Genomic DNA, 24,263 nt, shown 5'->3' on the forward strand with positions numbered 1-24,263 from the left:
GAAAGAGAAGTGAGGTACATCTAGAGAAATCATTCAGAGGTGGGCATGAGTAAATCGGGCTCGAGTGACAGTAAGTGTGATGATTGGCAATAAATTAAGCTCAAGATGCGGCTGTTTCATGTTAGTGCATACATCCATATCAAAGAAAATTTTCGTTAACCGAGGCAGAAAAAATCAGGAAAAAAATGTTCGTTAACCGAAAAATTCGTAATCCCAGGCGTTTGTTAGCCGAGGTATCACTGTATTGGATTGAGATGCGGTTAGATGAGTTTGTATTGTGTCCACACAAAATATTTATTTATTTTTTCATAGACAAAAATGTTTAAAAAGCGCTGCGAATTCATATTGCGAATTTCATGAAGCAATTTCAAGAAAATGAATTTGTTATTTGATGGACCGTGCACGGAATGAAAACCTTATTTAACATTTAGTACCGAGCGGTCACATTATGACCGCTTTTTAATTTTGATCACCCACTATATCTAAAATTTTTCGAAACTTGACAATTTCACTCTGTGATTTTTCTTAATTCGTCGAAAGGAATCTTTTGACAAAAAAAAATTTCATTGAAATTATTTGTGAAAATTACTTTTACCTAGAATTAACGAGTGGTCTCTTAGACCGCATTTGGAAATTTCATTCTAGACCAGATTTCTAACATTTTATTAATGCGTTTTTTAGAAAAAAAAATTATTTCTTTTCTCTTTTTAAAATAGGGTATATATATATATATACAATTGTTCACGTTCCGTTACATTCAGGAATAAGCAAATATACTATGTGTTTCACAAAATAGTTGGGCCAATCAGGGCATAACACTAGATGCGTCGATGCTTTGTCGGCCGGGGCAAGTGCGCATTTTGGCGCCCCCTTGTAATGTTGAAGGAGAGGTTTGAAAGTAAAATTTGCGCGCCCTCCAGTCCAGCGCCTGGGGCACGAGACCCGCCTGCTCCCCCCTCCCAGTTGCGGCCCTGGGGCCAATTTCTGAAAGGTGGTAGAACGCATTGCAATAATCATTTTTTTTTTGTCTTACAACGTATACGACATGTCTGGCATCCCTGAATGAATGAATGCCATGACTTTGCCACCGGACTTATCCCGTTGCCCAGATATCTTCTAGTCCAGCTTTGTGGTAGAGTCTGGAAGAAAGTGTGTAAACCTAATAGCCCGAGTGCGTATCTAGTGTTATGTCTGATTTGTCTCATCGGAATGCCTGATTAGGAGGAGGGTGTCACTTAGTTGCTGTGGAGCAATTTACATTATGAAATCAATGAATAATACGCAATATAAATTAGAGAAATATAAACATGATATTTCTTCACGGGATTGAGGTCGCCGTGTCCCCCAAAACCCCCATAAGATAATATTTCAAGACTAGCAACCCTAGTTCCTATGACACTTGTTTTAATCTTTGTATAATGACACGTTCTGACTGACTGATTCATTGATTCATCATCGCCGAGCCGAAACCAATGAACTTGTGAATATGAAATTCGGTCAGTAGTTAATTTTATGAAGTAAAGACCCACTAAGAAAGGGATTTTCGAAATTCGACCCCTAAGGGGGGTCATAAGGGGGTTCAAAGGTTACGCAGAGAACTCATGCCTGACCGAAACTAGTGAAGCTATATTTATGAAATTCGGTCAGTAGTTTCATTTTATGATGTGATTCAGAAGGGGTTTTACAAAATTTGACCCCTGCGCGGGGGTGTGTCTTATTTTGACAATAGCGATGATTTTGGCCACTCCGATAATTCTTAGAGGGATGAAAATTCCGGTAATTCGATTGTGAACGCAATTTTGTTATGGTTTTACTTGGACACTGTATTCCACCTTAATAAAAACTGTATTTTGTAATCTTTTCAGTATGAAAAGTGTTCAGAGTGATTTTTGTTATGAGCAGTGTATATTGTCAATTGATGCTTATAATTTTGAAGATTCTTGAAGTCTTCCCAAGTTATTTCTTTGTCGTTGGTGGTAATCAGACTGATGAAATATGTAATAAAAAAATTAGCAAAATAATATGTAGCATAACTATATAATAGTTTTGTTCGGTGTAAAATGTCTATAATTCATAAATACTACTAATCAAAATTTTTTTGAGAAAATAATGTTAAAAATCGGATGAAACAAAGATAATATTTAGGCACATAAAAAATTATATGTGCGATGTTCATGGTTTTTTCATTTACTTTTCATGCTGCATAAAGAAAATCAAGGTTGTTTGAGTGACCATATTGAAGTAAATAAAATTTACAGAAAATTCAGAATTAATTCCACATCCAATGCCTAAACTATAGAAACATTCAGAATCCTTCTTTAAAAAAATTCCCCGTTATGTAGAGTGATAATGAATAGCTTTATGCTTAATTACAATATTCAATTTGAAATAATTATTATTAGAAATTAGCAAAAGGCATGGGATTTAAATATTTTAGCATAAATAATTAAATTAATAACGTGATAAATTTTCGTATGCATGTGACATATATTTGATTAACAATAGCATTTTCTATGATGAATGTTTAGTGATACTTTTATTTAGAGTAATTCGATCAATTGAACCTTTTACCTTTCATAAGCTTCAGTTATTGCATCATCCAATTTAAGACCTCCTGAAGTTCTGTCGGTGGGGGTAGTCAGGCTGATGAAACATATAATGATGTAATAAATAATTAGTAAAATAATGTATAGCACATAAGTATGTATACAGGGTGCATAGCTAATTCCTCTCGCCGAAAATTACTGGCGAACAGTGGATTCTAGTACTTCCAGATAAAAAAAAGTATCCAAATAACGTGTAGACTTCAGATACGTCATTCTTATTGCAAGGGGTTGTATATAGTTATTGAAATAAAAAAAATAAATTTTCATACAGGCACCCTGTCCTCCGAAACCTAATTAGAAAGTTAATGCGCTGTCTCTTGTGAGAGACTACAAAGCAAATTCCGCGTTTCTAAGTGAGTAAATATTCGTTGAGATATTTAAATTTAAAAAATCACAGAAAATGTGGGGAAGAACAGCATAAACTAACGGACAACGCTTCTTTACCTAGTTATGCTGCATTATACATAACCTCAATTTTTCTCTCATTTTTTAATTCAAATATATCAGCAAACATCGCACTTGAAAACTTGGCATTTTTCTTTTGTTGGCCTCAGGAGAGTGACCGGGCAACAACTTTCTAATTAGATTTGTGAATAAAAGATAACAGCATAGAAAAAGTTGATTTATTTTATTAACTATACAACACCTTACAATATGAATGACGTATGTGAAATATACACGTTATTTGGATACGTTTTCTTAATTGGAAGTATGACTCTAGGATCAACGGTTCGCCAGTAATTTGTGGTGAGAGAAGTTAGCTATGCACTCTGCATGCTAGTTTTACACCATAAACGTATCATCCAGCAGTGTGTACGGGCTTTATTTGAAATATAAACTCAATGGGGAAAATATGGAGATCACATAACAGTTAATGAAAAGAAATACTATCGAGGAAACTGTTGTACTTCTTGAGCATAGTATAAACCATATAGAATACTTGAAATAGTTTCAATAGTATTGCATTCTCGCTGATGTTTTTGCAGTGCACGAGATTGGAAATACATAACCTTACAAATGAGTTCTTCAACTCTTTACCTGCGGCGTCGAAAGAGATGTTGCAAGAAGTTACTCTTTAGTTGCATGTACCTATTGGATATAGCAGGCCGACGTATACGAATTTTTTTCCTTTTTTTTGCCGTATATTCAATGACCATGTGTGAAATGTACGACTTCAGTGGCGTCACGAGCATCGCGCGGAGGCTTTCTGTTATAGAAGGTGTTGGCACAACCCAGTCGAGTTCGTAGGTCATTTGTCATCTGATCAGCTCAACTGTGTCTGATACATGCAGATGGAAAAGATAAGGTTAAGACTCTAAAGCCGGGTTTTCCTAGGAGCAGGTTTTCTACGATGCGTGCAGCGTGAAAACACGGATTGGTAAAAAAAACCTGAATTTCAGGTTCTTAACCAATCAGCGTTTTCACGCTGCGCAAAAGTTCTACTCCTAGGAAAATCCGGCTTTAAGCTGAAAGAATGCTTGCTCTAAAAACATGTTCTGCTTTTTTCCCCAATGTATTTTCTATTAGCGGAATCTTTCATTTTACACGAAATGGTTCAAAAACGGTCAGAAAGAGAAGTGAGGTACATCTAGAGAAATCATTCAGAGGTGGGCATGAGTAAATCGGGCTCGAGTGACAGTAAGTGTGATGATTGGCAATAAATTAAGCTCAAGATGCGGCTGTTTCATGTTAGTGCATACATCCATATCAAAGAAAATTTTCGTTAACCGAGGCAGAAAAAATCAGGAAAAAAATGTTCGTTAACCGAAAAATTCGTAATCCCAGGCGTTTGTTAGCCGAGGTATCACTGTATTGGATTGAGATGCGGTTAGATGAGTTTGTATTGTGTCCACACAAAATATTTATTTATTTTTTCATAGACAAAAATGTTTAAAAAGCGCTGCGAATTCATATTGCGAATTTCATGAAGCAATTTCAAGAAAATGAATTTGTTATTTGATGGACCGTGCACGGAATGAAAACCTTATTTAACATTTAGTACCGAGCGGTCACATTATGACCGCTTTTTAATTTTGATCACCCACTATATCTAAAATTTTTCGAAACTTGACAATTTCACTCTGTGATTTTTCTTAATTCGTCGAAAGGAATCTTTTGACAAAAAAAAATTTCATTGAAATTATTTGTGAAAATTACTTTTACCTAGAATTAACGAGTGGTCTCTTAGACCGCATTTGGAAATTTCATTCTAGACCAGATTTCTAACATTTTATTAATGCGTTTTTTAGAAAAAAAAATTATTTCTTTTCTCTTTTTAAAATAGGGTATATATATATATATACAATTGTTCACGTTCCGTTACATTCAGGAATAAGCAAATATACTATGTGTTTCACAAAATAGTTGGGCCAATCAGGGCATAACACTAGATGCGTCGATGCTTTGTCGGCCGGGGCAAGTGCGCATTTTGGCGCCCCCTTGTAATGTTGAAGGAGAGGTTTGAAAGTAAAATTTGCGCGCCCTCCAGTCCAGCGCCTGGGGCACGAGACCCGCCTGCTCCCCCCCTCCCAGTTGCGGCCCTGGGGCCAATTTCTGAAAGGTGGTAGAACGCATTGCAATAATCTTTTTTTTTTTGTCTTACAACGTATACGACATGTCTGGCATCCCTGAATGAATGAATGCCATGACTTTGCCACCGGACTTATCCCGTTGCCCAGATATCTTCTAGTCCAGCTTTGTGGTAGAGTCTGGAAGAAAGTGTGTAAACCTAATAGCCCGAGTGCGTATCTAGTGTTATGTCTGATTTGTCTCATCGGAATGCCTGATTAGGAGGAGGGTGTCACTTAGTTGCTGTGGAGCAATTTACATTATGAAATCAATGAATAATACGCAATATAAATTAGAGAAATATAAACATGATATTTCTTCACGGGATTGAGGTCGCCGTGTCCCCCAAAACCCCCATAAGATAATATTTCAAGACTAGCAACCCTAGTTCCTATGACACTTGTTTTAATCTTTGTATAATGACACGTTCTGACTGACTGATTCATTGATTCATCATCGCCGAGCCGAAACCAATGAACTTGTGAATATGAAATTCGGTCAGTAGTTAATTTTATGAAGTAAAGACCCACTAAGAAAGGGATTTTCGAAATTCGACCCCTAAGGGGGGTCATAAGGGGGTTCAAAGGTTACGCAGAGAACTCATGCCTGACCGAAACTAGTGAAGCTATATTTATGAAATTCGGTCAGTAGTTTCATTTTATGATGTGATTCAGAAGGGGTTTTACAAAATTTGACCCCTGCGCGGGGGTGTGTCTTATTTTCACAATAGCGATGATTTTGGCCACTCCGATAATTCTTAGAGGGATGAAAATTCCGGTAATTCGATTGTGAACGCAATTTTGTTATGGTTTTACTTGGACACTGTATTCCACCTTAATAAAAACTGTATTTTGTAATCTTTTCAGTATGAAAAGTGTTCAGAGTGATTTTTGTTATGAGCAGTGTATATTGTCAATTGATGCTTATAATTTTGAAGATTCTTGAAGTCTTCCCAAGTTATTTCTTTGTCGTTGGTGGTAATCAGACTGATGAAATATGTAATAAAAAATTAGCAAAATAATATGTAGCATAACTATATAATAGTTTTGTTCGGTGTAAAATGTCTATAATTCATAAATACTACTAATCAAAATTTTTTTGAGAAAATAATGTTAAAAATCGGATGAAACAAAGATAATATTTAGGCACATAAAAAATTATATGTGCGATGTTCATGGTTTTTTCATTTACTTTTCATGCTGCATAAAGAAAATCAAGGTTGTTTGAGTGACCATATTGAAGTAAATAAAATTTACAGAAAATTCAGAATTAATTCCACATCCAATGCCTAAACTATAGAAACATTCAGAATCCTTCTTTAAAAAAATTCCCCGTTATGTAGAGTGATAATGAATAGCTTTATGCTTAATTACAATATTCAATTTGAAATAATTATTATTAGAAATTAGCAAAAGGCATGGGATTTAAATATTTTAGCATAAATAATTAAATTAATAACGTGATAAATTTTCGTATGCATGTGACATATATTTGATTAACAATAGCATTTTCTATGATGAATGTTTAGTGATACTTTTATTTAGAGTAATTCGATCAATTGAACCTTTTACCTTTCATAAGCTTCAGTTATTGCATCATCCAATTTAAGACCTCCTGAAGTTCTGTCGGTGGGGGTAGTCAGGCTGATGAAACATATAATGATGTAATAAATAATTAGTAAAATAATGTATAGCACATAAGTATGTATACAGGGTGCATAGCTAATTCCTCTCGCCGAAAATTACTGGCGAACAGTGGATTCTAGTACTTCCAGATAAAAAAAAGTATCCAAATAACGTGTAGACTTCAGATACGTCATTCTTATTGCAAGGGGTTGTATATAGTTATTGAAATAAAAAAAATAAATTTTCATACAGGCACCCTGTCCTCCGAAACCTAATTAGAAAGTTAATGCGCTGTCTCTTGTGAGAGACTACAAAGCAAATTCCGCGTTTCTAAGTGAGTAAATATTCGTTGAGATATTTAAATTTAAAAAATCACAGAAAATGTGGGGAAGAACAGCATAAACTAACGGACAACGCTTCTTTACCTAGTTATGCTGCATTATACATAACCTCAATTTTTCTCTCATTTTTTAATTCAAATATATCAGCAAACATCGCACTTGAAAACTTGGCATTTTTCTTTTGTTGGCCTCAGGAGAGTGACCGGGCAACAACTTTCTAATTAGATTTGTGAATAAAAGATAACAGCATAGAAAAAGTTGATTTATTTTATTAACTATACAACACCTTACAATATGAATGACGTATGTGAAATATACACGTTATTTGGATACGTTTTCTTAATTGGAAGTATGACTCTAGGATCAACGGCTCGCCAGTAATTTGTGGTGAGAGAAGTTAGCTATGCACTCTGCATGCTATTTTTACACCATAAACGTATCATCCAGCAGTGTGTACGGGCTTTTTTTGAAATATAATCTCAATGGGGAAAATATGGAGATCACATAACAGTTAATGAAAAGAAATACTATCGAGGAAACTGTTGTACTTCTTGAGCATAGTATAAACCATATAGAATACTTGAAATAGTTTCAACAGTATTGCATTCTCGCTGATGTTTTTGCAGTGCACGAGATTGGAAATACATAACCTTACAAATGAGTTCTTCAACTCTTTACCTGCGGCGTCGAAAGAGATGTTGCAAGAAGTTACTCTTTAGTTGCATGTACCTATTGGATATAGCAGGCCGACGTATACGAATTTTTCTCCCTTTTTTTGCCGTATATTCAATGACCATGTGTGAAATGGACGACTTCAGTGGCGTCACGAGCTTCGCGCGGAGGCTTTCTGTTATAGAAGGTGTTGGCACAACCCAGTCGAGTTCGTAGGTCATTTGTGATTTGATCAGCTCAACTGTGTCTGATACATGCAGATGGAAAAGATAAGGTTAAGACTCTAAAGCCGGGTTTTCCTAGGAGCAGGTTTTCTACGATGCGTGCAGCGTGAAAACGCCGATTGGTAAAAAAAAACTGAATTCCAGGTTCTTAACCAATCAGCGTTTTCACGCTGCGCAAAAGTTCTACTCCTAGGAAAATCCGGCTTTAAGCTGAAAGAATGCTTGCTCTAAAAACATGTTCTGCTTTTCTCCCCAATGCACTTTCTATTAGCGGAATCTTTCATTTTACATGAAATGGTTCAAAAACGCTCAGAAAGAGAAGTTAGGTACATCTAGAGAAATCATTCAGAGGATTAATAAAAACTGTATTTTGCAATCTTTTCAGTATGAAAAGTGTTCAGAATGATTTTTGTTATGAGCAGTGTATATTGTCAATTGATGCTTTTACCTTTGAAGATTCTTGAAGTCTTCCCAAGTTATTTCTTTGTCGTTGGTGGTAATCAGACTAATGAAATATGTAATAAAAGAATTAGCAAAATAATATGTAGCATAACTATATAATAGTTTTGTTCGGTGTAAAATGTCTATAATTCATAAATACTACTAATCAAAATTTTTTGAGAAAATAATGTTAAAAATCGGATGAAACAAAAATAATATTTAGGCACATAAAAAGTGATATGTGCAATGTGCATGCTTTTTTCATCAACTTTCCATGCTGCATAAAGAACATCAAGGTTGTTTGAGTGACCATAGTGAAATAAATAAAATTTAGAGAAAATTCAGAATTAATTCCACATCCAATGCCTAAACTACAGAAACATTCAGAATCCTTCTTTAAAAAAATTCCCCGTTATGTAGAGTGATAATGAATAGCTTTATGCCTAATTACAATATTCAATTTGAAATAATTATTATTAGAAATTAGCAAAAGGCATGGGATTTAAATATTTTAGCATAAATAATTAAATTAATAACGTGATAAATTTTTGTATGCATGTGACATATATGGTTAACAATAGCATTTTCTATGATGAATGTTTAGCGATACTTTTATTTAGAGTAATTCATTCAATTGAACCTTTTACCTTTCATAGTTTTGGGTTACCACTTCATCCAATTTAAGACCTCTTGAGCCTCTGTCGGTGGTGGTAGTCAGGCTGATGAAACACATAATGATGTAATAAATAATGTACAGTATAAGTATGTATACAGGGTATGTATACATATAATAAAATTTAGAGAAAATTCAGAATTAATTTCACATTAAATGCCTAAACTATAGAAACATTCAGAATCCTTCTTTAAGAAAATTCCCCGTTATGTAGAGTGATAATGAATAGCTTTGTGCTCAGTTACAATATCCAATTTGAAATCATTATTATTAGAAATTGGCAAAATTCAACTGATTTCAATTTTTTAACGTAGATAATTAAATTAATAACGTGATAAATTTTCGTATGCATGCGACATATATTTGATTAACAATAGCATTTTCTATGATGAATGTTTAGTGATACTTTTATTTAGAGTAATTCATTCAGTTGAACCTTTTAGCTTTCATAGTTTTGGGTTACCACTTCATCCAATTTAAGACCTCTTGAGCCTCTGTCGGGGGTGGTAGTCAGGCTGATGAAACACATAATGATGTAATAAATAATGTACAGTACATAAGTATGTATACAGGGTGCATAGCTAATTCCTTTCGCCGAAAACTACAGGTGGACAGTTGATTCTAGTACTTCCAGATAAAAAAGTATCCAAATAACGTGTAGAGAGACTTATTGCAAGGCGTTGTATAGTTATTAAAGTAAAAAAAATTAACTTCTCATACAGGCGCCCTGTCCTCCGAAACCCAATTAGAAAGTTATTGCGCTGTGTCTTCTGAGGCCTACAAAAAAAAAAATTCCACGTTTCTAAGTGTAATATTCATTGAGATATTTTTGAATTCAAAGCTTTGACGTCACTGAAGTCGTCCATTTCACCTGTAGCCACTGGATATAGTAGTCCCCACGTCTAAATCTTTTCCTTTTTTTTGCAGCACATTCACTGACCAAAGGTGAAATGGACGACTTCAGTGACGTCATGGGCTTCGGTCGGAGGTGTCGGCAGGGATGACGAAATTTTGCTGACAAGGTGGGGAGGGGGCACAGTTTTGCTAACTTTTGCTGACAGGAGAGTCAAAAATAGCTAAAAATTTGCTGGCTTAATGTTGTACATGAACGGCCCCTAATTTAATGTTAAAATTTCTTGTTCAATTTGAACTTTTTGATAATTCAAAGTTGAAGTGAAAAAATCATGATTTTTGTATGAGGAGAAATTTAGTTTGGAGAAATTCTACAAGTAGTCAGACTTTGCTTTTCTCGTTCAAGTTGTTAAACAACAAATTTTGAAAGACTAATGAAAATTTTAAAAATTCTGTTTCTCCCTTTTTTTTCTTTTGATAATTTAATGCCCATTTTGACATTGTTCAGCAGGGGTGCATCGAGAATGTGTACGAATGAATGAATGAACGCCAGAACTTTGCCACTGGACTTATTCCGTTGCCGAGATCTCTTCCAGCCCAGCTTCGTGGCAGAGTCTGGAACACTTTATTTTGTGTCAAAAAAAAAAAATACCATACAAACTTTTACAACATATTTTCCCCGGACAATTGGGTACTGTCGCGATTAACAAATTTTGTGGTGATTACAGACGAGATGGGATTAGGAGTGGGAGAAGTTTCGGGGTTTAGTTAAGATGAATGTACACATATTAGGATGGAGGTATGTTTTAAAAGCTGTTGAGGCCCCCCCCCCCCCAGCCATCCCATCTGTTATCTTACACTTGCCATATTATATACACAGGATACAAAAAGAAAGAGAAATGAGAATCTTATTGTGAAATAATATATATATCCATCGGAGCGAGTCATCTCGCTTAACACCTTATTGGTGAGCAAATGGGTTTGATAATTTGCGACTAGAAGCCAGCATCAGTTTTAGTGGGTTGAGTTCACTCGCTCCGGTGGATTTAATGAAAATATACAAAATAGAAGTATTGTGTGGGGGAATATGTACAATTAGGGAGCACCCGTGGCATCTCGCTTAGCACCTTATTCGGTGAGCAACATGAATCCGACAATATGAGTACGCACGTGTGTTGTGGACATGAAATGCATGGACAACTTGAATGGAGGAAAGAGAAATACACACATTTATATACATATATATAACTGCCAGGTCGAGTCGTCTCGTCCTAAACCTATTTTGGTGAGCAATGTGGACTTGATTTAAATGGGGGATTGTCTGGAGAGAGCCTTAGCTAAGGATCAGCTTCGGTCTTGGTGTTTTGGTTGACTCGATCTGGCTGGTTATATTTATATTTAAAAAAGAAAAGAAAAGAATATATATATAATATAAACTACATGTGTAATGGTTATTATGAAACCATTCGTGTCGTCCCGCCTAGCCCCCTAGCTAGAATAGCGGCATGAAGGACACTTGTGGTTATCACATTTACATCATTGTAACGGGAATGTCATAAAAATTCTTGTTCGGGTCCCGTTAGTACATGCTATATCATGTATTAGTAGTGGCAATCATGTGGATATGATTTTTGTTGTTGTTTTTATCCATTTCTGTTTTTTCTCCCACTTATTTTTGTAATATTTAAAACATTATTTTATAAATCTGGTGGACAGATTTCTTGTTTTTCGTTGGCGTGTATATATCTGACAAGGCTTGTAATCCTTGCTGCTGTGTTTTTCTTTTTGATTATTTGAGTGAACCATTGTTTTCGGAATATTTTTACATGTGTAGATGTTTAGTAAATTTTCACTCTGTTGCATAGTGAACAGGAGTACCCACCATACCGCAGGCACATTTGCCTGTTCGGCGGCGTTTCCGTTCGTGTAGATATATAGGGAATGGGCCGTGTCCTGTTATGAAGATAGTCACCTCCCTATTCCAGTTTAGTGTATTTCTGGAGGGTTGCTTGTTTAAGTTGTCGCTTCAGGAGCGTTAGAATGTGTACCACTTGATACCGATTATGCTTTTCAGCTTCTGGATGAAGATGTACCATTTAAAATCTGAATCTTTTTATCGTTATCAATAGTATGAAAAGTATCGGAAAATACAAATTTTGTAATACGTAAATGAAAATATATTTGCTTGATAGCATAAGAATGGTAAGCGAAATTTTATAAACAGTTTTGTAACGAATGACCATGAACGGTTTCCGTAAATAAGGCTTTGAGCATGGTCAAGAAATTATGCAGTGATGCTGATCAGTTACACAGAGTGTCCTGTAAGTGCTAATGCGGCCTTTATCTCATCAACCGTCCACCGTAGAGGTATGATTCTAATTTAAAAAAAGAGCTCAAAAAGAAGGTGTTCAAAAATTACCCTGTGGGAGTTTTGAGAATGAAAATACAGTGCACACAAAATAAAAAAGAATCTAAATTTTTATACGGTCGCCTTTTCCTCTAAGGGCCTCCTCACACGGGATACTGTAATCTTACGACTGATAGGAGACTCAGTATGCAAAGGATCGAACACGTATTTCTATGGAGTTTCTTACACGAGGATATTGGGGTATTGACGATGAAATATCCTACGCGACGGAGTCACTTGGCGACTTATATGCTAGTCGAATGCAACAAAAGTAACGCGACTCTTGAAATATTCCTTCATATTTTCGACTGTCGAGACTGTACAAGAGGTTGCCGGCGCTGAATTTTGTAACAAGATAAACAGTTATGTTATATGTAACTTTCATTTTCTACAGAAATGTTCTCTGATGACCTAACTCTAAATCCCTCTCGAATGGAATGCGTGTATAGGCCACGCTCACACGTGCGTGTGGGAGTATATATGAAAACCTCGTATACCCCTCCAAGATAAACACAGTTATATATTTTTTCTCTCGGTATGGAAGCTTCGTCATGTTATAGAACTACAACTCCCTGCAAATATTGGATATTTACAACATGAATTCCGCTTACCTTAATTAAGGATGATTAGCAGTCACTCTCTCTCATCAGGACTAACTTTTTTCTAATTCCATATAACGCAAGGAATCCGATTCCCGTTGGCCGTAACGAATAGTGTATGGTGAATATTATTTTTACCCTTTTTTGAGGAACTAATAATGTAGGGTGATAATTATTTATAATTATAATAAAATATCAACTTGATCACTGCTAGAATTGCTAAAAATTAGATTTTTTTCCCTACCCTCCGGTTCATAATGTACAGGGAGATAAGGAGATGAACGTCGTTTTACTCATTTTCCCGGATTTCAGATTTTGTTTTTAGTAGCGCCGATTTAGGGAGAAAGGGCAACTCAACTCTGAAGTCGACGCTACTCGAGTTCGATTTGAGTATCCCCGTGTGAGAAAGACCAAATTTCCAATTAGAAAGTTGTTGCCCTGTATATTCTCAGGCCAACAGAAAAAATTCCATGTTTTCAAGTGCAATATTCGCTAAGATATTTGAATTAAAAAATCCGAGAAAGGTTAGGATAGAACAGCAAAAACTAAAGGACAACTCTCCTTTCCCTCATTTATGCATTCTTTCCGAATTTTTCTTTCATTTTTGAATTCGAATATCTCAGCGAATATTCAAACTTAAAAACTATTCTACTTAGAAACTAGGATTTTTTTTTTTGTTGGCTACAGGAAAGACAGGACAACAACTTTTTAATTGGAAGTTAGAAGACAGGGCGACCGTATAAGAATTCGATTTTTTATTTTGTGTGACACACTGTATTTTCTTTCTCAAAACTGGTACCGGAGAATTTTTGAACGCCTTTTGAGCATTTTATAAATTTGAATCATGCCTCTACGACGGGCGGTTGTTGAGATAGACCGCATTAGCACTTACAGGGCACCCTGTATACTCTAATTATAAGTTATTAAAATTTGAGAAACAGTTTCTCACAACTGATGATAAAATTTTAATAATTGATGATTATTACTCTATGCGAATGTTGATGATTAAGTTGCAATTCGTAGTCATTTGCCACAGATCCAGGATAGATTTAGTGGATAATTCGAACTTTTTTTCCAGTGACAGGACTTTTTTTGAATTAACCAAGTTCGACCGCATATATATTAATAATCACATTTTTGTCAACATTTATATATTTTTGATTTCAATATATATATGTGTGATTTATATTAAAAATACCTATTCTATTTTTTCTCCATAATATTTGTATTTTTTTCCTTGTAATTTTGCCGTTTCAAGGTACAGAATCATTTGCTACAAACAATGTACTGCATTTCTACAATCGCATAATTTCGCGCGCATTTGCTTCGACAGTATGGGAAAACGCGTGCTGATATCATACGAATACACTGTGCTGTGGCCTAGGATGGCCAGATGAGATACCTGAGAAACCGGGACGAAACACGGAATCTATTATAAAAACCGGGACGAAACACATCCATTAATAAAAGCCGGGACAAAACACGAATCCATTATTAAAAACAGGGACGAAACCGGGACAGTTAAGATACCCGTTTTTTTTGGGAGACATTTTAACAGTATATAATTTAAAACTTATAATGTATTACGAAACATTGCTTTTTTCTCACACAAAGGTGACAAAATGAGTAAAATATCAGGATATGACTATTAATGTCTGACATCCTGTTGTCGCTATTGTAGAGCCAATAGCAGCTAGTTCGCAATGGATCAGCTTCTATTTTAGCATACCACAATTTCTTGACAGGATCAGCATCGGGTACAATCATCAGATATCACAAAACCAATGCAGCATCGATGAAGTTTGATGGGCATTGACGAAATGTTGATCCAATCTGTGTTTTCTCATCTTCAAACAGTCTTCACCAGGTGGAACCAGAAAATAGAGACCAATGAATTAGAAGACTTCTATGGAAGCCGGTGTACATTAAGATTCTCTACTTTTCGATTCCAGAAGTTGAAGACTTCTATTGAGATGACATTTCGTTTGCCATCGAGATATTGCTTATCTGATCTGTTGCAGCATCGATACAGCTTTTTGGACAAGGGAAAATCTTGATGGCAAATAAAATTTCTAATGTATTGGTCTCATTTTTTTGTTTCAGCAGGTGAAGATTTTCAAAGTTTTAACAGTTGGCTGATGCGAACATGAATTCAGGAAAGAAAATTCAAATTCACTTTCAGCAGTTGAACTGCTTAGTGCTTCCATATAAGCTCTAAGGAAAAAAGTGATCTAGTGCACTCGCCCAGATTGCAAGAGTATGGTGGTTCGATTTCTTTCCTGAATTCATCTTCGCACGCACGCACACACGCACACGCACGCAGATTGGTTCAACAATTTGGACATTCCCATCAAACATCGATGCTTCGCTGGTTCTGTGATATCTGATGATTGTATCTGATGCTGATCCTGTCTGAAATTATGGCGTCATGCTAAAAAAGAAGCTGATCCATTGCAAACCAGCTACTATTGGCTCTACAGTAGCGACAGTGGGATTCATGGTTGAGGTCCGATCCAGATCTGTGCCGAAGATTTATCGATTCAATTTCTCGATGCCCAAAATCCACGTGCAAGGCCAAAGATGGCCATAGTACAATGTATTCGTACGATATCATCAAGCGTTTTCCCATACTGTCGAAGCAAATACGCGTGAAAGTTTGCGCTTGCAGAAATGTCCCATTTTCTACCCGTAATGTGAAGATTGAACGATTCTAGATTTACACACATTACCAAGTAATACATACAACACATATTCAATGAAGCTGATGTCTATTTTCGTGAAAATATTCATGTTATAATCCATTTTAAGTCATCTGTTCTTATTATTTGAAACAAAGAGGGAAAAGTAATTTAACATTTTAGGACGCATTCAATCTACTTAATGCAAATTTTTCGCTGCGATGTACTCAAAAATCTGTTAGAAGATGGAAATGGTAATTATAGTCATACTGTGAATTTGGGATTTCTACTCTGAGCGTTTCATGAACTGCGCTCGTAACTTTCTGGGACGTTCTAATTTTTTGGAACAAACGTGAATAAGTACAGAAGATTGATAAGTATTCAGTAATATACGGAGTGCGATTCATTCAAGCCTTTGAAATTCCTTGTAGGTCACTTCGTAGACATCACGCGTGATATTTAATTGTTTATCATAAATATGTAATAAACAATCAATAAAAGAATGTACTATAAAAATGTTGTTTTCTGTTTTTATCCAGAAAAAAATTTAATCAGTAACCCTTAACAGGCAAAATTCAGAACTGATTTTCAAATTTTTTTCCCGTCATTTCCTCTTCTGATCCTTTAGTTTAGACATATCAACCGAAAAATTCATCAAAAAAAAATTCTCCTGCATGTTTTCTGGACTTGTCTATGTCCACAGATATAACGTTAAAATTAAAAACGAATAAAATAAATTTGTCTTTTCTTAAAAACGAGTTATTTAAAAAAATGTATTTTTTTTTCCAGCATTTATAAATGGATGCTGAAATGAATAAAATTTCTGTTGTTGTAAATTAGGTTTTAATCTCACACCTCCTACAAAAATCCGGTGCTTTCATGAATGGAAATTTTTTTTCAATTAAATAGAACCAATATTCCCAATTAGGAACACATTGACTGTTAAAAAGATAAATTTAAACTGCTTGACAATTTTGCTAAGAAACAATGCTATTTTTCGTCATTCGTAATGATATATCTTTTAAAGAAATGCAACTTGGCTCATCTTTAATAGACATCCTGAAGCAGGGGCGGTTTAGGCGAGGGTGCAAGGGGTGTGGTGCATCCGGGCGGCAGCTTGTAAGGGGCAGCAGTTTAAGCTTTTGTTTAAATACATAAAATTTTTAAATTTTTGGAATAATAAAAATTTACAAGACACCATGCACTGTCACTCTTTTTTTGAGCCATACCTTGACAACGGAAATGTCGAAACAACTTGGGGGAACACACAGACGATTGCAGGGCCTTGGGTCGTAATACCAGAAACACAAGAACGCACTCTATCACATGGGGAGGGCAAGTCTGCCCTTTGGTTCGGCAATGGCCCCCTCACAGCCGGCATCAAGCCCCACCTCTAGTCGGAGATCTTTGGCGGGGCACCAAGGTCAGTATATCCACGTTGCTTTCTATAGTAAATTTATAGTGTGAAAAAAAATGATGAGATCCCGGGTTGAAGGCCTGTCAGCCACACCCAGCACCCCTAATTTCCGCCTCGGGAACGTTAGAGTAGGTATTGTGGCGTTAACAAGGTTCAACTGTATTGAAAAAAAAATTTAGAATATACAGTCGGCCCCCCCGTATTCGCGGTTTTTTTCCTTCATTGGAAAATTTTGTTTTGGAAGCACTCAGCAATCGTCATTCGCATGTTTTGTTTACAAAATTTGAGTTGTGCGTGTTTAGGATGGCTCATTTTTCTAGTGCTACTGATAATGCTTCGAAACGACAAAAAAAAGTGAAAGGTTTACAAGAAAAGTTAGATATATTGACTATGCTTGGTGAAAGTAAGTCAATTGATGTTGCTGTGGCCCGCCATTACGGAATCAACGAGTCTACGGTGAGATATATCAAGGAAAAGGAATCTAAAATTCGTTCATTCGGGGCTGTAGCTGCACCTTTGGCAGCAAAAACTTTGCATCGCCTACTGGATCCATGTGTTTCTCGTACACAAAATGCTGTTTTTTTGTGAGTACAAGACTGCTACAAAAAAGGTATTCCAGTTGACTGCAATATTATAACGGAAAAGGCGATAATATTTTACTCTTCTATAAAGGGAAGGGCTGGTGAAACGTCTTATTTCATCAGAATTTTATGCAAGTTAAAGTTGGTTTCATATTTTTAAGAAACGATTCGGATTATGCAATGTAAAAACCGCTGGCGAACAAGTCTCTGCCAACCAGGAGGCAGCTAGAAAATTTCCAAAGACTTTGCAGAAAATTATTGAACAGAATTGTTATGACCTCAGCAGGTGTTTAACGTTGACGAAACTGCACCATTTTGGAAGAAAATGCCGAAAAGAACATTTATCAATCAAGAAGAAAAGCGAGCGCACGCGCCTGGTTTTAAGATAGACTTGCTATGACTTCAAGATAGACTTACTATGTTGTTTTGTGTAAATGCACATGGGTACATGATAAAGCCCACCGTAATTTTCAAATCTGCGAATCCGCGAGCATTGAAGAGAAATGATGTCAAAGCTCCTAGTATTTTGGATGAACAACAAAAGGGCTTGGCCTGTGAAAGAACTTTTCCTGAATTGGTTTAAACGGTGTTTTGTTCCGGAAGTCAGGAGGTACCTTGAGAGTGGAAACATGTCATTCAAGTTCTCTTGATACTGGATAACAAGATGTCAACGTGTTCAAAGCTGATGGTGTTGAAATCCTCTATATGCCTCCTAATCAACACCTATCATTCAGCCCCTTGATCAGGGGGTAAAGCGAACATTCAAGGCTCACTATACACGCCTCGCAATAGAAGATGCAAATGCATAAAATGCTTTGAAGGTATGGAAGAATTACACTATCACTAATGTCATTACTGTCATAACTAGAGCCGTAGCAGCTCTTAAGTAGAAGACAAGTTCACCGTGAGTAACATAGCGGAAGGGCTTCGCAAGTTTAAATCAGCAGTAGATTATTTTCATGACATCTATTTTCATCCATCTATGGTACGTTCTTCACATGTAGAAACATTATTAGAGGAAGCCTTGTCAACATACTCCTACATACTTGATGATATGAAGAAGAAGAAACATCAAACAGAAATCACAATGTTCTTTCAGAAAGCATCGCCAACAACCGCTGCACCCTCTTTTATATTCCCCTTCTACCTCTGCGTCACCCTACTCTTCTCGTGATATTTAATAAACGAGATAGACAAAAAAAAACCCTATGGTTTCGGTTATTCGCGGATTTCCGTATTCACGGTCACCCTAGGAACGTAACCCCCGCGAATACGGGGGGGGGCTGACTGCACAGTAATTAAAAAAATTCAATCCTAAAAGGAGGAAAAATATGATAGCTCCTCAATAAGAGCTGCAATGTGGAGAAAGTTATCTGGCGTGATTAAGAACAGTAAGAGATAATTCTGAATTAAAGAAACGAGACAATTTCTTTAAAAGCGGGACATATGGTCACGCATATTTTGTTGGTTAAACACTGATGTGGCGTGCGGCTTCGGATGGGTAAAAAATAAGGTTTATCCCAGCGCCCCCTTGGCTAAAGCTCTTTAATCTTCTCACCAGGAACGTTGGTGGCACATGAGGTTTTGCAGCCTGACGACAGGTGAACTAGAACCGCCCTGAAGTGTCTCTATTACGCAAAATGGAACACATATCGCCACAATGGCAGCAAAAAAAACAAAGATGCTCCTTACAGCAATTGTAAACAGTTACGAAAAATGCTCTTTCTGCTGCAAATAAGGACAGATATGAGTTCTGCAGTATGAGGTGTGATCTCCTCGGACACTGATGCACATTTGGCATCTGTTGCGCATTCTATCCACCAAATTTTTGAGGAGAGCTTGGGATGGTGCCCATTCGTCCTTCAAGGCGATTTTGAGTTCCCGTATGCTTGGAGGAGGGTTACGTCTTTTAGCAATACTTTTGCCGAGTGCATCTCAGGCGTGCTCTATGGGATTTAGGTCTGGTGAATATGCAGGCCATGGCAAGCGTTCAATATTTTCACTTTCTAGTGTGTCGGACACTTTATCTGTCCTATGAGGACGGACATTGTCATCCACGAACAGAAAATCTACTGCACTACGGAAAATACGAACATAACCCAGGAAAGTCTCGGTAATTTGCAATATTTGCATAATTGCAATAATTGCAATACCGATGTGATTTTACGATACCTCCATCAAAGATATGAAGCGGAGTTCTGCCATAGTGCATGTGTGATACTCCCCACACACACACTCCATTACTCCTTGGCCATAGCGATCAATTTTCTGGGGCTGAAAGGTAACAAGTTCCGTGCTTTCTCCACAGTAGCAAGTTTCCAGAAGCTGATGCGTGATTTGTCAGACAACGTGACTCTGGACTACTGTTGCTGATCCCAAAGAATATGCTCACTACTTTCTTGACGATGATGTGCTTGTTACGGAATGCATTTTACATTCTTCCGTACATAGAAGCCAACATTATTCAAGCGCCGAGAAATGATTCTCGATCATACGCGAGTGTTCCAGTAGCGTTAGCAAGTTCTGCGGTTATCTGGTCAGGAGAGGTACTTCTGTTTCTTTCCCCATTAGGCTGATATATCTATCCGCTTGAGGTATGGTGATCCTCCCACGGCCTCCAGCACTCTGAGAGCGGGGGCCATGGTTGGTCTGGAGGCCTGCAGCACTCGGCAGACGTATTGGTACACCCTCCTCGAACCATACAGGACTTCAAAATCACATTGAAGAACGAATGGGCAAAATCTCTCAAGATCTCTTGAACTATTTAGTGGAAAGTTTGCACAACACATAGGCGAAGATTGACTTGGAAGTCTGGGGGGGGGGGCAAGGTCATTATTGCTGGGGGGGGGCACGACGATGATGATGTCAGCTCATATATACATATATACATTAGATCAGTCGACTCCACCTTTGACGCTGGGGGGGGCAATGCCCCTCCACGCCCTCCCGTATCTCCGCCCATGGCACAACAGATGCGAAATGTGCATCAATGTCCGAGGAGGTCACACTTTATACCGAACAACTCATATTTGTCCTTATTTCCAGCAGAACGAGCACTTTTTGTAACTGCAATTGCTGTGAGAGTACCTTTTTATTTTTATTTTGCTAACCTTTTTTTTTTTGTTTGTTTGCCATGTGGTGATATCTGTTCCATTTTACATAATAATGATACTTCAGGATGTGTGTAAACACGTGACAAGCTTCACTTCTTTAAAGGATGTCCATCATTAGGCTATGATGAAAATAACTGTTCCTGAGCATTTGCCAAGCAGTATATATATATATATATATATAATTCAATAATAATAATTCAATAATATAATAATTCAATAATATAATTCATTTTCCATGTATATATATATATATATGTATGTATATATGTATATATATATATACTGTCGAAAAAGCCAGAGGAAGGCAAAATAATTCATTTTCCAATTCGTAAACTGGCTGGAAACATACCCGAACTCGAAAACATAGCTGAACTCGATTATCATGTTAGATCTATGGATCCATCAACATGTTGATTCCAGTAGCTGCTTTACTTACTATTCAATTACATCTATTCAAGTTAGACCTATCCGAGCTACACGAGGCAGTAATTGCAAGATTCACGCATGGTCGTAATCACGTAAGTCGACATTTAATATGTGTTTCAATAAATAATTCCTGAACCTGAAGTATGTTCTTAGATATTTCTCAGTATTACCAACCAAAAAAAAAAAATAAATTTCAAATAAAAACCAACTTTTTGTTTGTTTCTTTACATTGCAAAAGAAATACTTACTCTTCCGATGGATCTCTTACGTTCGTTATCAGAGGGGTAGTGTCGATATAGACAATCGGGCGTGTCTTTGGCGGCGGAGGTCGCGATGGCCGCGGTTTGGGCTGTTTGGGTTTCGCCCAAACCTCGCTCTCGCGGTAACTCAACATCAGTATCAACAGGACAGATAGTTTAATCTGGATCGTTAGAAACAAAATATGCTGTTACAAAAAGTACATTTACATATGCATACAATATGACTTGCCACATTCCACTTTAAAAAAAGTTTTATTGTACAAGGAACTTGAGTAATAGGGGTATTTTCCCTAGGTTTTGAAATTTAAAGTGTAATTTATATTCGCACTCATATTTTGATGAGTTTTAGGTAATTGACTTTTTTAAAAAGCAGAATTTTGTCCAAAATCACATTATACTCTTTCTGAAGTTAATTATTAATGCAAATCCAACATTTCTAATTTCTTTTCTCTTCTTCAAAACTAAATAAACAGGTCAAATACAAATACACGGCCACAACAGCAAAAGAGCCCAACGAGGTTTGACTGAAAAAAAAAACGATGCCTATAACAAATTTGCATTTCATATCTGTGTAAACTACATCAACCCAATTAAAAAAAAGTACCAAAGGATGCTAAGAGGTGTCGCGAGTTCGATACCCGGTTCGTCCTTGTCAAAAACTTTCCTGACACGGGTACAACAGAAATGGCGACATGACCACAGAAAAACATTGCTACCGCAGGAAGTCCTACATCAAGGGATTAGCTCACCAACCACTCGATGAGTATAAAAAAAATTCTGCCATTCGGAATCGGCGAGAAATTGTAGGTCCCGGTCTAATTAGCACTCGTGCGCAGCAAATGACCGTGGTGTGACAAAAATGATCAAATGATGATCAAAGACTCACTGACAAGGGATATTTTAAATTTCAAATCCCAAGAGGGTCGTTAGGGGTTCAAATAGTACATGAGGGTAAATCATCACCGAGCAAAATTTTCAAATTACCAAATCCACACGAACGAAGCCACAAGTATAGCTCGTATAATATACAAATACAAACATAAATCCCACAAAGACAAGGAAAAAATACACAAATATATTATACACACTATGTAACCCCAAGTGCAATTTTTTGGAAATTGTTGTCAAAGACAACTGGTGAAGTGAATAACGAGAATAATGTATTGTCGGAAAATCAGCATGGCTTCCGGAATGGGAAATCATGTGTATCCAATTCATGTGAATTCATGTGCGTGGTGCGGGCCCACCTTGTAGTACGAAAAAAATTGGTTATCATTGGCCATAGACCAGACACATCCACAAAACTAGCTGCAATAATTCCATTTATCACATCGATAGCTGAATAGAAAGGAATTATTTCAAATTAATCAAATGGTTGTTTTTAAGCACCCATCTTACCATTGACTGATCAACATCCCTGGAATTTAGAGAAACCATGATGAGACGACGACGAGAGCTCAACTCTCGGTACTTCGTACCAACTAGTTACGGCAATCTATACCACTCCATTAATTGATGCTTAATCCTACAGTGCATACTGTTGCCGATTGGCAACATCTGTGTTTCTTTTTTCCGTTGCCAATTGGCAACTTCATGTTTGAGACATCTATTATTCCCATTTTTCAGTTTCAATCGAAAGCCATCGATAGATGGCAGTAAAACTTCTCAATTAAAGAAAGAAATGTAAATCATCTGTAATCAGTCAAAAAAGAAAATCATGCACTGCAGGGTCAAAATGATTTATTTGCATTTCTTTTTTTTTTTTACGTTCAATTTTCAATTCAATTCAATTTTATTCATCACATCATAAAACTTACATTGGCAAAACGAAGAAAATCCATCCAAAGGATCGTTGTCGATCCATACTGGTGTGGACACGATTATACAAATACAAATACAAATACAACGCCACAACAGGCAAATTGCCCAACGAGGTGGCTGACTTAAGAACATCATGGATCCCCGAGCCATTTTTTGGAGGCTCGACCTACTACTGCTACACCACACATGCACCCCGCCCACACCCCCCACACCCCGCGGAACCCAGAACGAATCGGTACATGCGGGAATGTGCGTGTACGTGTAATGAAACCTGACGTGAAGTTTTTTGTTTCTCTGTAATGCTTGTTATGTGTAGTGCTGCCATCTGCCACCAGTTTTTCTTTCTAACTATGAGTGAAGTGTTATGATTGAATGATTTATCGTTGTAGGACTGTTGCTCTCTGTGGCGAGACTTTTTAACGGGGAGATCGGCTCGCATTTGCGCCTTGAAGTTGGGAACCACAAATAAAGTTATTATTATTAAGTTAATTTTCAAACACGAATAGAGAGTAAATATTAATAACAAACTAATCATAATTAAAAACAAACAATGAAAAAACGGAAGACAGAGAAATCATCTAATGAATATGACATACATGCACACACATATACGCAGATACAAAATATTACATTGATTTAAATTAAGATTAGTCATTTGTTTGTGGGGAAATCGAGAAGCTATCCATACTTAGAATAAGACAACCATAAGTATTCTTTATGGGCATTGTATAGTATTTTATCATGTGTATATATTGATTATAATTTTTGTTAATTGCATTTTTAATTGGGTTGCTATATTTTTTTTTGGAAATATATGGCATCCATATTTTTATGGGCATCTTTTTCTCAGCCACCTCATTGAGCATTTTGCCTGTTGTGGCGTTGTATATTTGTATTCGTTTTATTAATATAAATAAAATAAATTATAAATGAAGCAAATAATTAGTATTAAAATAAAT

At 36.5% G+C, this 24,263-nt stretch overlaps 2 protein-coding genes across 2 annotated transcripts in view; both read right to left on the reverse strand.

Moving 5' to 3' along the window:
- Window positions 1-1,047, reverse strand: part of LOC149074196 (uncharacterized) — a 30,302-nt gene extending 29,255 nt beyond the window's left edge. The window contains exon 1 of the mRNA XM_089247349.1: window positions 1,034-1,047. Within this exon, the coding sequence (XP_089103475.1) occupies window positions 1,034-1,047 (14 nt within the window). The remainder of the gene's footprint in view (window positions 1-1,033) is intronic.
- A 7,433-nt stretch (window positions 1,048-8,480) lies between these two features.
- On the reverse strand, window positions 8,481-22,920 carry LOC149074197 (uncharacterized). Its single transcript, XM_089247350.1, has 4 exons — window positions 22,882-22,920; window positions 21,472-21,644; window positions 9,125-9,196; window positions 8,481-8,541 (listed from the first exon to the last, which is right to left on the reverse strand). The coding sequence occupies exons 1-4, from the start codon at window positions 22,918-22,920 to the stop codon at window positions 8,481-8,483; spliced, it is 345 nt and encodes a 114-aa protein (XP_089103476.1).
- Between the last annotated feature and the right edge of the window lie 1,343 nt (window positions 22,921-24,263).

This window comes from Pholcus phalangioides, unplaced genomic scaffold (genome assembly GCF_987345545.1).
Source record: "Pholcus phalangioides strain wild (caught in Gottingen) unplaced genomic scaffold, Ppha-v1.0 ptg000017l_1, whole genome shotgun sequence".
In the NCBI taxonomy this organism is placed as follows: domain Eukaryota; kingdom Metazoa; phylum Arthropoda; class Arachnida; order Araneae; family Pholcidae; genus Pholcus; species Pholcus phalangioides.

What these genes read in the sequence shown, in the direction of transcription:
- LOC149074197 (XM_089247350.1), bottom strand. Translation starts at nt 22,920, where the DNA reads ATGGTTTCTCTAAATTCCAGGGATGTTGATCAGTCAATG. An exon ending in GGGATGTTGATCAGTCAATG is followed by an intron (nt 21,645 to 22,881) that starts GTAAGATGGGTG and finishes CTAACGATCCAG; the next exon opens with ATTAAACTATCTGTCCTGTT. An exon ending in GTAACCCAAAACTATGAAAG is followed by an intron (nt 8,542 to 9,124) that starts GTAAAAGGTTCA and finishes ATATTTCATTAG; the next exon opens with TCTGATTACCACCAACGACA.